Source organism: Thalia democratica, chromosome 1 (genome assembly GCF_965202585.1).
Source record: "Thalia democratica chromosome 1, ktThaDemo2.hap1.1, whole genome shotgun sequence".
In the NCBI taxonomy this organism is placed as follows: domain Eukaryota; kingdom Metazoa; phylum Chordata; class Thaliacea; order Salpida; family Salpidae; genus Thalia; species Thalia democratica.
This window is the reverse complement of record NC_139165.1, coordinates 115204441-115216833: the sequence shown is the minus strand read 5'-3', so window position 1 is coordinate 115216833 and position 12393 is coordinate 115204441. Positions and strand designations below refer to the sequence as shown.

The 12393-nt window shown below is 23.5% G+C and overlaps 1 protein-coding gene across 1 annotated transcript; it reads right to left on the bottom strand.

The window, feature by feature from the left end:
- Positions 1 to 3130: 3130 nt before the first annotated feature.
- On the bottom strand, positions 3131 to 5114 carry LOC145842562 (kelch-like protein 28). Its single transcript, XM_082950026.1, has 3 exons — positions 4242 to 5114; positions 3471 to 3617; positions 3131 to 3151 (listed from the first exon to the last, which is right to left on the bottom strand). Exons 1-3 carry the CDS (start codon positions 5112 to 5114, stop codon positions 3131 to 3133), a joined length of 1041 nt encoding a protein of 346 aa, XP_082806152.1.
- Positions 5115 to 12393: the final 7279 nt, after the last annotated feature.

The window sequence follows — 12393 nt, the reverse complement described above, 5'->3', positions numbered from 1 at the left end:
AATAATATTAACGCATAAATACCATCCTTTAATACAGTTATTTAGAGATTTAGTTTTCAAAAATATTAACTCTAAGTTATAAATTTAACTCTTTATATTTTCACTTAGTAGCTATTAATTGTTATACATTTTGGTACTTATTTTAAAATTAGTACAACATTATTTGTGGGTCCTTAACAGTAATGCTCTTACATGGTAACAGGCGTCGCAAATTAAATATATCAGTATGAAAAATTCCCCGAAAGTAGGATTTTTTAATCTACAATGTAATCAAACTTTTGAAAATAGTTATAATACTTAGTTTTTAATCTCAAGATACGTTTTCTCATTCTGAAGATATCAAAATAACTTTAAGCTAAAATATTTTTAGTTTCATAATTTAAACCTTTGATGTATTTTATAGTCAAAAATTAATACTATTTAGCTATTTCTTTAGAACAGTTCATTCTATAATTTACAACTCTCATTTGTGGACAAAGCATGCACAAAACAAAACTTAGTATTGTATACTGTAAATAAGACAATAAAGTATTTGTCTAAAATGTTATATCTAATATTATTGATTATTAAAGATATTAAAATATTTAAGTCTAATGTACCTTAAAGAACTTATGTATCTAACTTTTTAAAACATTTATACAAAAAAATAGTAAATAAAAAGTAATAATATATAAAAGATTAAGTTACAAAAGAAAATTATTTTATATTTAAATTTTTTTATATTCTTTTTTTAAAACTTTAAGCAAAAATAATTTAAGAAGAACTTTATTTTTTTTTTTTAAACAAAAAAGTTAAGTTAGTAGGCAAATGAACTTGTTATTATGAACTGTTTCAGAATAACAATCAAGGTGTTAAAATTGTTTTTGTACATTGGAAATTGAAATTTTTGAAATTTTATCCTATGTAAAAAATTAGAAAAAAAAAAACGCTGTGTTTTGTTACTTAAATTTCTTTTTACTATAGCAGTAAAACAGCTGTATTTAGTGGTTTTAAAATTTTACCATGCTACTAATGCTACTTATTATTAAGACAAGCGGTTAAAATGAACATTAAGTCTAGAGTTTTAATGCAATAAAACTATTTTTTAGTATTTAAACTGACAGTATTGTTATATTAGTTTTGTTTTCCATTTATAAAAATAAAAGTTTCCTTAATAATTTTAACTGCTTTTTGATATAATTAAATTAAAAGTCATTTAATCGATTAAAAGAACTTATTGTAATCAGATTAGTTGACACATATTTAATTAAAGACTTATCAAGTATTGTTGTTTTAATATTAATAATAGGTAAGATTACAATCTTACTCAAACATATGCCTCGGTTCAGCAACCGTCTTTACAATAGTTTACCTTGAGTTTATCAAAATTATTTATTTTAAGCTAATTAATTAACATTCGCTTAATATTTTGTTTTAAACTCAGTCATTGAAAAAGACACGGCTTTGATATGTATTAAGTTGTATAAACCAAGCTTATAAGTTTTTCAATTAGTGCTTGTTACTTGGCGGACAAGTTATTTTCAAAACCAATACTTTAAATAAAGCAAACTTTAACTCAATCTTTATTTAGAGTAAGTTAGTAATAAGTCTATATATTATAAAAGTTATACAGTTCCAAAATTATTCATTGCATCCAGTTTCAAATAAAATTTACGACAAAGTTCACCATATTTTTGTTTTCTCTGTTTTAATTCCTAAAAAAAAATTTTTCTTTACACTAAAAGACTTTTGAAGCAAACAATTTTGGTTAAAGGTTAAACCGTTAATAAAGCACTTAATATTTTTATTTAACAGTACATTGAACAGATTGAAACTAGGTACTAAACTATAGTAACATGTTTATATTTTGTATAAGTTTTAAATTTTAAATTAGTCTTTTCTAGTATTGATTTTAACAAAGTACTTATAAATTTTATCACTACAAGTTTAACATAATAATCATAAAGAATTTTGTTAATAGTGTTATTTTATCAAGAAATGAAATTAACTTCAAAAACTTAAATTTACAATCACTAAATTACATTAACAGTTCAATAACAAAAAAGTCATATGGTTCCACCTTTTTAGACTAAAGTTTATGTTTTTTATCAGAAAACTGCTTAAAAAAATAACATTGTATAAAACGAACTTTACAACAAAAACAAATGAAACAAATATTTACATATTAGCAGATGGTTTTGAATATAATTTGATGTACCATCACTCTTATATATATATATATATATATATACATATATATATATATATATATATATATATATGTATATATAAAGGTTTATTTCAAGATGTAAAACTCAAAGGACTTGAGTTTCGTGCTTATTGTTGATAAGGGCATTAGCACGAAATTTGAGTTCTTTAAGTTTTACATCTTGAAATAAACCTTTTTATTAATAAAGCCTTTAAGGTGGGCTCAGTGTGAAAGATTTACTTTATCAAATTAAATAACTTAATTCTAAATAAACAAATAAATAAATATATATATATATATATGAAGGTTATTATTCAAATTTGAACACCTCGTACAGAGCCCACTTAAAGGGCTTTTAAATAATTTATTAGAAATGGAAGACTTTAAGAATACTAGTACACATTTTTCATAAAGCCTTAATGTTTCATAAAGCTTGAAACATCAGCCAGTTTGTTTTAAAACAAAAATCACCTTATTAAACATATATGAAAAGTTATGAAAAATTACAAAGTTGTGCAGATTGATTCGAGAGAATAGATTTTTTAATAGGAAAAATTTCTATTTGCGCAGAAACTTCCTATACTTTAAATTAATGCTTGATTAATAAATTTTTCAAGGCCCGAATTTTTTTTTTATATGACGGTAATTACTTGGAAGAACATGTGCTTATCAAAAGCAAAGGGGAAAACACTGCCCTTACAGTATTAATTAGAATCAAATGAAACATTGACTACTGCATAAGCTTACTAATAGTGGCTTAACTTTAGCAACGTCGACGGGGCATAAAACTCGATTTTAGTTTTTAATATGCTAAAAAGCCTATAATTTTCGAATATAATTTTTTTAGTTACGACAATTAAAAAGCCGTCGGATAAAGTTGAATAATATCAAGTTGAACCTCCGGCAATATCTTCTTATTAAATTTATTTTAAACACTGACCTCTACCAGTAACTCCAGGATTTCTGTGACATTATATTAATAAAACTATATTACATTTGTATTTTTCATTATCATAAATTTTTATTTTGCGCGCTTCGATCTTGGTATAGATGGGTAAAAATAAGTCCACACGTAAATAAGAAACAGTAAATTTTACAAGAAACCAACAATTACAGCTAGAACTGAGAACTACAAAAACTTTAAAGCAAATGATCTTAAGCTTGCTGAAGCATTTCTGCTTTGTTTGATATTTTAATGTATTAAACATCATATACATATTTGTAAGTCTATATATCTATATAATTTTAAAATTATGAATGAATCAAAATGCTTTTGAACAACCTCGCACTCGATCGCAGAACCACAAAAAGTCAAAATTTCCGGGAAGCTTCTGAAAATCTGACTTCTGTCTAAACTGCAGAACTTGTTACAAGAGCGATCGCACACAAAATTGGAAACGCAAGTAGCTTGGAGAGCATGTAGATAATTCTTTATCAAAACCATAAAAAATTACTGGTAGACAATATTTTTTAATCGTATTTATTTTGTTGCATATTGTCACACTCTTACAAATACAATAATTTATTAAATATGAAGTTTAATTCATTCTAAAAAGTAACTTAAAATACCTAATTTTACTTTTTAAATAAAATAAAAACACAACAATTATATCAAAATTCATTTATTATGTAATCGATAAAATACATATCAAATTCAGACTTTAGTTAAGCTTTTTAAAAGAATTTGTACATTATACAGTAATTTTTAACGGATTCTATTAATACAAAGGTAACTTCGCACAAGCAAAATGTTGAATATATTTTGTCACTTCACATGATTCTTCAGACCATTCATCTTTATCAACATCATAAAAAATAATAAATGAACTGTTATCTTGAAGTATTACGATTTTGTTTCCTATCGAAAGAGCTTTATGCAATCTAATACAGTATTCTGATTTTAGATTAACAAATCTTTTATTGATATTGTCAAAAACTTCACAACTATCACTTCTATAACCAATAAAAATAGTTTATTTTTCAAAGTAAGTAAACTGTGAAAAGTTTTACTGTTTATCATATTAGGCATTGATGACCATTTATTAGCAAATACATCATATGATTCTAGTGTTTTCAATTCATTATCATTACTATCACATCCACCTGAAACAACAATATTTCCTTGAAAAACTGCACAAGCTGCAATCTTTCTTGTTTCTTTCATCCTAGCTGTTTCTTTAAAGTTATTATGTTTTGTATTGAATTCTAAACATGACTTAGTTGTTATATAGTCATCATCATAAACATCTTTTTTATGAAAACCACCAAATATAAATATTTTATCCATAAATGCACAAGAACAAATGCAATAGCGTTCAACAACCATACTAGATACTACAGTCCATGTGTTAGTAAGTGGTGAATATTTTTCAATTGAATTTACAAAATTATCAGCACTATCAGAACCACCAAAAACATAAACTTCTCCTTTTAAACAAACAGCTTCAAAGTTTTCTCTACATTGATTCATTGGAGCAAGATCTTTTACGCTGTTCATGTTACTTCCATCAATTTGTTGTACTTTACTTACAACTTCATACATTTTACCATCATAACCACCACAAACTAACAAATTATAATTGTTTTGGTTACAATACCTACTTGTGTAAGTAATATTTGACTTTTTTTTGAAGTAGTTGTTTTTTGCTGAAACTTCTTCTAATATGTTATCATTTTCATACATTTCAGTGATTGAAGAAATTTTATCTGTAGTATATTTCAAAGCATGTTCTGACAATAAAGGAAGTCGGACTTTTAATAACAATTGTTTTGCATATTTGATACGTTCTTCACTATTGTATTCCAACCAACTAATAACTGCATTAAATACTTCAACTTCCGAGTGAATATTTAGTTCAGAACTGATAAGTATTTTTGCAACAAGATTAAAATTTATGTGTAAAAAGTTTTGAGTTTCAACTACCATCGGAAAACAACGTTCTATATAAAGCAAGGATGACTTAGAAATAGCAGCTAAATTGTAACAATTAGCTAAACAATAAAATGCGACAACATTTTTAACTCTTAACTTCTCTTGAAGGATTTTGCTGATCTTCGTAATTGTATTTTCTCTTAGCAGAAGCTTATTTTTTCTTAAAGCTAGAACAATTTCATGTGCTTTTGTAATAGGTTCATCTATAAAATTAAACATGTATAAGTACTATATTTAAATTTGATTAGAATATTTGATAGATTTTTAGTACTAGAAATCTGCATTAATAATAATAATATTAATGTTTTATTATACATGCCGTTATTTTATGCAATACAGTTTTTTGTAAATATTGTTAAAAAGAAATAAAATAAAATATTCAGTTTTTTTAATTAAACGTTTTAAGATAAAGGTAGTCTACAAACACATCAAAATTTTAGTAATACCAAACCATAAAAGGTAAAACCGACAAGAATATATATCTGTCCCTCTACAACAAGTTTTGAAAATCTAATTTGATATCTTTGGGTTTTAATTTAAATCAAATAAAAATGTCTTGGAATAACAAAAGATTTAAAATCTGTAAAATCTTATAAAAAGATGGCAATATTTTCATTGCTGTTTTAAAAATAAGGTTTGTTTTAAACTAAGACGAGGTTTCTAGACTCAATTTTGGTATTATTTATTAAATGAAAAAAAAAATTAATAATTTGTTCTTTATAATGAAGAAGCTTGTTTATTTTTAAAGCTATAACGATTTCATGTTCTTTCAGATTTGATACTTCTAAAAAGTATGCATGTATTATATTTATAAAAATGCTCAAAATAGTTAATACATATTTAATACTAGAAACCTGCATTATCAATAAAAATATTATCGCAATATTATTTTATATTAATTATTGCAAAACAAATTTTTTTAACTATTGTTAATAAATTGAATATAAACAATAATATCACTTACCATTTAATTAAACATTGTTAGATAGAGGTAGTCTACAAGTAGATAATTGATCGGATATTTAGTTTAGCATTGTTTATAAATTTTAATAAAGCAGTAAACGGAAAAACCAACTAGAATGTGATTCTGGCCCTTTACAACATAATTTGAAATAAAGTCTTACATCCTTAGGTTTAATAATAACGATAAAAATGTCTTTAAAATACAAAAGATTTAAATTTGCAACATTTTTATTAGGATGGAAATATCTTTATTGCTGTTTTAAAAATAAGCTTTGTATTAATCTAAGTCGTAGTTTCTAGACTTGGTAATCTTCGTTAATTGCAAAAAAAAACAACTATAAATAAGTGGTTTTTTATATGGAAATAACAAAAAGGATTTTTTAAACTAAACTTTGTTAAACTTTATATTATTTTGTGTTATTTTAACACGTAACTAAAAACATAGTTACTTAACAAACAATTAGTTTTATTTATTATTCTTACTTGAAACAACTTAACTTTTTAAGAGTCTCTTAAAAATCAACAATTTTAAGATATTAGAGGACAAAGTAGAAAAGTTTAATAAAATCCTTTGATAAATCCAGAGTTTAAAAAGCGGAAAAAGACTATATGGTTATAAATTTATCTTCTTCTACACTTAAGACAGTCTTTTTAAAATCTTAAATGAATGATAAACACTACTAAATAAAGTTGTCTTTTTTAATTTAAGAAGACATTTTCATATGTATTTTCCTATTTTAAGTGATAAAGGTTTTACTAAAAATAGAAATGTTTCCTGAATACTTTAGTATTATACGTTAAAAAACCAAGGGACAATGTTTTTTAAATTTTAGATTGCTGTATAGTTTGACTGTAAAAATATTCCAGTAAATTAAATAATATTTGAAAATTTAAAAAATGAATAAGTCCCAAGCTTATCATAGTATTTAATTATTGAATTAATTACATATAGTTTACCTTTATAATTAATATAAAATCAATACTAATGTTGAAAAATATCTCTCAGTCATGTTATGCTCTTAATTTATTTATTTTTAATATTTGCTTAATTTTTCTTAACGGAGTTTGAAGTTTTGAAAATTCTAAAATATTTTTTGATAACATCAAATAACAATACTAAGTCTTATTTTTTATAAGTAATTTTCTAAGCATTAAAATTTTGATATAACTAACAAATTAAAACGATAAAGAACTAAATGTAATACAATTTATTAAATCTAAATATGTCAAAAATATTTAATGTAAAAAAAAACTAAAATTTCTCTTAATACAAATAATATTAACTAATTATAAAAAAACGGTCATTGTTAAATATTGTTTGAATTATTTTACCTGTATTGTTAAAATCATTGTAAGCTCGTACACTTTTATCATCTAATTGTTTTGTTAAAAACTCCATGCATTTGTTTTTAAAACAATCAACTACTGAATTTCTACAAGTTGCACCAAAACTTGCTAATTGTTGATGGTTTTCATCAAGCTTTATTCTTTCAACATCAATGCGGTCCATATTACTTTCACTTGACATGAATTTATGATATTTTGTTTATCTTGTTATAAAAAATATCTGAAAGTAATAGTTTAAATATATTTGGCTATTCCAATAATAATATATTTTTTAATAAGAAATAACTTGTAACAAATAGTTTATTAGGAAAATAATTTTGAAGACTAAATAACTTTTAACATGAAAAACTACAGTTTAAATTAACAAAAGTTCTGCTTAAAAAATATATAAATAAAATTACTAAACTATATTCTTGCTATTATTAGAAAAAAAATAAAGTTAAAATTAAAAGTTTGTTAGCACTTTAAAAAATAGTTTATAAGAACACTATAAAAATTCTTTGTTGTATTAAACAAATTTAATTAAAAATACTTAGTGAGTAATCATGAAAAAAACTACGAATTTTTAATTTGTATCTCTTTCAAATAATTTTAAAATACTAAAATAAAGCATAACAATAACAAAATATTCAACCACACAAAAAATTGATACTATTCTTTAAATTGAGCTCATACTTTTTTTTCTAACTTACAGATTCCTATTTCTAAAAATAATAGACATCATTTTAATACTACAGTATTGTTTAAATAAAAACAAATAGATGTTTAAAGGTTTTAGAGCAGGGAGTGATATAAGAAAATAATAAAGTATTAAGACTTATATTTATAGAAAAGTAGTATAGTGAAACAGAAAAGTATATGAAAACAATAACGAAAATAAAATTAAGAAAAAACACTTGAAATAATTAAAACTAAATATAATAAAGTAAGCCAACCTGTGTTTTGATAAAAAGTTCAAATGAGCTTAAATCAAACTAAGTAGAGTATGTGAAAACTATTTGAATATTTGTTACATTAAACCTAACACTAAATTTTCACAAGAAGTAAAAAGAACCAAATAGTTTTAGTTTGTTTTTTAAACTTTTTAAAGAATATTTTAGATAGTTATAATAACCCTAAACTTATGTCTAAAATACTGGCCTGAGAAGACTAGATTGAGTTCATTTTAGAAAACCTAAATAGTTCCGAGTCATGCGTAGATTTTCTTTATTTATCTATTTATGGTATTTATTTATCTAGTTATCCTGAATGTTTGAATACTCTTTGCAAACTGATATGAATTTTTATTATAAAAATAACATCTTGGGTCAGTCCGAAATATATACAAATATCCTTAGTTATTTTGAGTGTGTGACAACCCTTATGTTATAATTTTGTACATATAAATTTAAGTTTTATAATTTCCAGATACATAACAACATATTTTATTCTAATAACTTATTAAAATAATTCATTGTTCTTACTAAAAAAAAACTTAAAGCTTAATGAGTGCCAATAAAGTTAGTTTTCTTAAGTTTCGAATTTTCAGCAAGATTGAAATAAAACTAAAAAATAAAAAAACTGCAGTCAACACAATTGCGTTAAACACTTCTTTTACATTATTTCGGTCAAATACATTTTTTCTAATTTCAAGTATTTAGTTGGTAGGGGCAAACCTTTTTTTAGTGTAAATGCTACATTAACCACTAAGATAAAATTTAATTTTCTAATAAAAAATCTCATTAAATACAATTTGAATTTATTTGGCAACAAAAGTTTATCTGAAGATGATGTTAACAATTTTTTATAGGTTTTATTGTTTATAACTAGATCATTTAAAAACAAATAGTAGGGTTTTCTTTAAAATGCTTAAAACTAAATAAACAATAAAAAAATTACTTGTATTTATAAAGTATTTAAATTAATAGAACTAAATTCTAGACCTAATAAAAATAAAAGTGACACTGCTGGCTGTAATAAAATTGTGTAAAAAACTTTAACAAGGTGTCATTCTTTGAATACAAGAAATAGAGCTTGAACTAAAACCAGTTAGTCTGAGTCACCCTGTCTTAATAAAAAGTTTAAAAATATTATTAACCAAAAAACTTAACATAAATTACTCCTTATCAAGCATAAGAAACTAAAGGTTACCAAATATGAACAGTAATACACAAAATTTAAAATTTTAAACTAACTTTAAATTTAACAGAAAGGTCAACTAGCCTGAGTTATAGTGCATGGCAACAAAGCAACCCTGCAACTAACAATAGTTGTTTTTTAACAGTTAAAAATAAAAGTTCTTTTAAAAAGCAGTAGAAATTTTTGAATAATGTGTAAATTAGTATAGGGCTGCTTTATAAAAAAAAAATTAATTGTTTTAGTCACTAAAGGCTTTTTCTGATATTTGAAAGTTTGTATTTCACTTAGAAACTGTTTCTAAAAAATATAAACCTTCTTAATAAAAAAATAAAGGATAGATATAAGTTTTAAAAACATTATCCCATTATACACATCTATATATTTTTTACAAAACTTACCATATCCCTTGCAAGATAAGATAGCTTCACTAAATTTTAAAAGTCAAGTAAAAATTATGTATATTATAAAAAGTTACTTGGATTTTGCAAACTCATTATCAAGCTGTTGTAAAAGAGCTTAAGTTAGCTTATTGACACATTTATCTTTTCTAATGGCTTTAACTTTTAACTGTCAATTTAAATAACTGAAGACTTCTTGAATGTAATGATACTTTAATTATTTACTTTAAGTATGTGTGTACTACTCGATAACTTAAAGGTTTTTAGTAGACAAGGTCCTTAGCTTAAACTTACAGATAACTTTTGTTTATCGTTTTAAATAACAATATAACAAATAGATCTTAGTTTAGGAATTAAGTTGTATATTCATGACGAAGACTGTGACTAACATAATTTTTGCTTTCTATTTTATAGCAGAGTGACAATCTATTTTTAGAATAATTTTCCAGGTTATTGAAACACATTTCTTATTTCTTTTAATAAAAAATAAACATTAGTAACAAACATTTTAAAATTTATATAACTACTAAAATGATACTCTAAATGTGTGTGAGTTAAAATTTAAAACAGTATAAATTTAATTAAGAATTGTTTTTGATTATTATTGATAATAATGGTCTTTTCATTGCTAAGTAAAGTTAAAGTTGTAGAAATAAAACATGTAAAATTTCCAGATTTTACATAATTTTAACATTCAAAGTTTTATCTTTTTTATTTTTTTAAAAACTACTAGATTGTTTTTTTTTAACGTGAATTTTATATTCAATAATATTATTTTAAGTATAATAGCCACATTAAAAACCTTTGGTATTTTTTACCAATAATTTAGTACCATGGATAGATTTTAATTATATTTATTTTTAAGGACAAAACATATTTATACACAGGTCAGGATCACATGATTGGATTGCTAAATGTATTTTATATGCTTGTTCAGGATTTTTAGCTTAATAGTTGTCCCTTTGTGTTTTAAAGTGCTTAGATTTTATCTTTTTAGTATTAGCCAAACAACATGTCACCAAGAAATTTTTTACGTAAAAAAGATAGAATTTACTTTTGATTATTTTAATTTTAATTGATACGGTAGAAATAATTATGAATAAACCGTCTTAAAAATTTATCAGGGTGGCCACTGATTTTTTTAAATACTCGTTTTAGGGTTTATTTAGTTTAAATTAAAAACTGTGTGAAGTAGTGTTCAAATAAATTAAAATACTGTAAAGCTACTTTGAGTGTATTACTTAATAAAAGAAATCGATACTGACAAGAAATTTTATTTTATATCTTTTTTTTTTGTGTCAAACCAAAACTTTAGTACTTAGTATAAGGGTTGCAACTCTTTGAGTCGAAAAATTTTTTCGCTGAGTAACCTTAAGCTTCCTTGAGTTTATTCAAACCCTTATAATTCTTACAATTTATTAAAAACTACAATTTTTTTTAAGAATATTGAGGAACTAGCAGCAAGGCTAAAAAGTTTCTAAATAAGCATTTAAAAAAAAATAATCTAGGTTTTTGGAACATAATATTGAAGCTGAATTAACTAAACTTTATACAAGGTCTAGAAAAAAATTTCCCTGAGATTTTTAAAAATATCTTAAAGTTTCCCTGAAATTTTTAGAAAAATCCAAAACTGCTCTGAGTTTCCCTGAGTTAAGAATGAGATCTTCCTTGAGTTTCCCTGAATTCCCTGACTGTGTGGCAACCCTGTAATATGTAAAAATAGTTTAAAACTCCAGGTTTTAAAAAGTTCATATTATTCAAACTTTATTTGAAAAATTTCTCAAATTACAGGTTTTTTACCCAATTCAAGGTTTTGTTGTTTTGTGGAAACTCTGACTTATCCTTGTATACTGAAGAATGAGACTGATGTTTTACAAACATTATAAATTAAAAATATATTTGAAAACATTTATATTTCTTTATAATCAAAATTTGCTAAAACATTTGATATTCAGTAACTTAACTTAATTGTTTAATTGGTTTTTTTTATAAATTTATCAGTTTTGTAGTTAACCCTTGTGACAGTGTTTTTTTACTATGCAAAACTAGCTTAAAACAGTCAAAGTAAATAAGTTTTTTATAACTTTATGAATAAAAGGTCTTTTTTGTTGAAAATACTTATTATTATAAAGAGGGATTCTACTGTTTTAGTCAAATATAGAATAAAATAACAAAATATATTTTAATTTATTTAGAATTTTATTTAATTTAATAGTTTTTCCAAAAAAAATTTTCCAAATCTGTCAAATTACAGGTTTTTTAACTAGCTCCAGTTTTTGTTTTAAGTTTTCCATGTTTTGTGGACACCCTCACTTAACCTTGTAGATTGTAGATTGAGACTGATGTTTTTCAAACATTATAAAATAAAAAATTACTATTCAAAACATATTATATTTACTTATAATAAACACTTTCTAAAGTATCTAATCTTCTGTAATTTAACATAA

What these genes read in the sequence shown, in the direction of transcription:
- LOC145842562 (XM_082950026.1), bottom strand. Translation starts at nt 5,114, where the DNA reads ATGGTAGTTGAAACTCAAAACTTTTTACACATAAATTTTAATCTTGTT. An exon ending in AAACACTAGAATCATATGAT is followed by an intron (nt 3,618 to 4,241) that starts GTATTTGCTAAT and finishes GTTTTGATAAAG; the next exon opens with AATTATCTACATGCTCTCCA. An exon ending in GTTCTGCGATCGAGTGCGAG is followed by an intron (nt 3,152 to 3,470) that starts GTTGTTCAAAAG and finishes ATAATGTCACAG; the next exon opens with AAATCCTGGAGTTACTGGTA.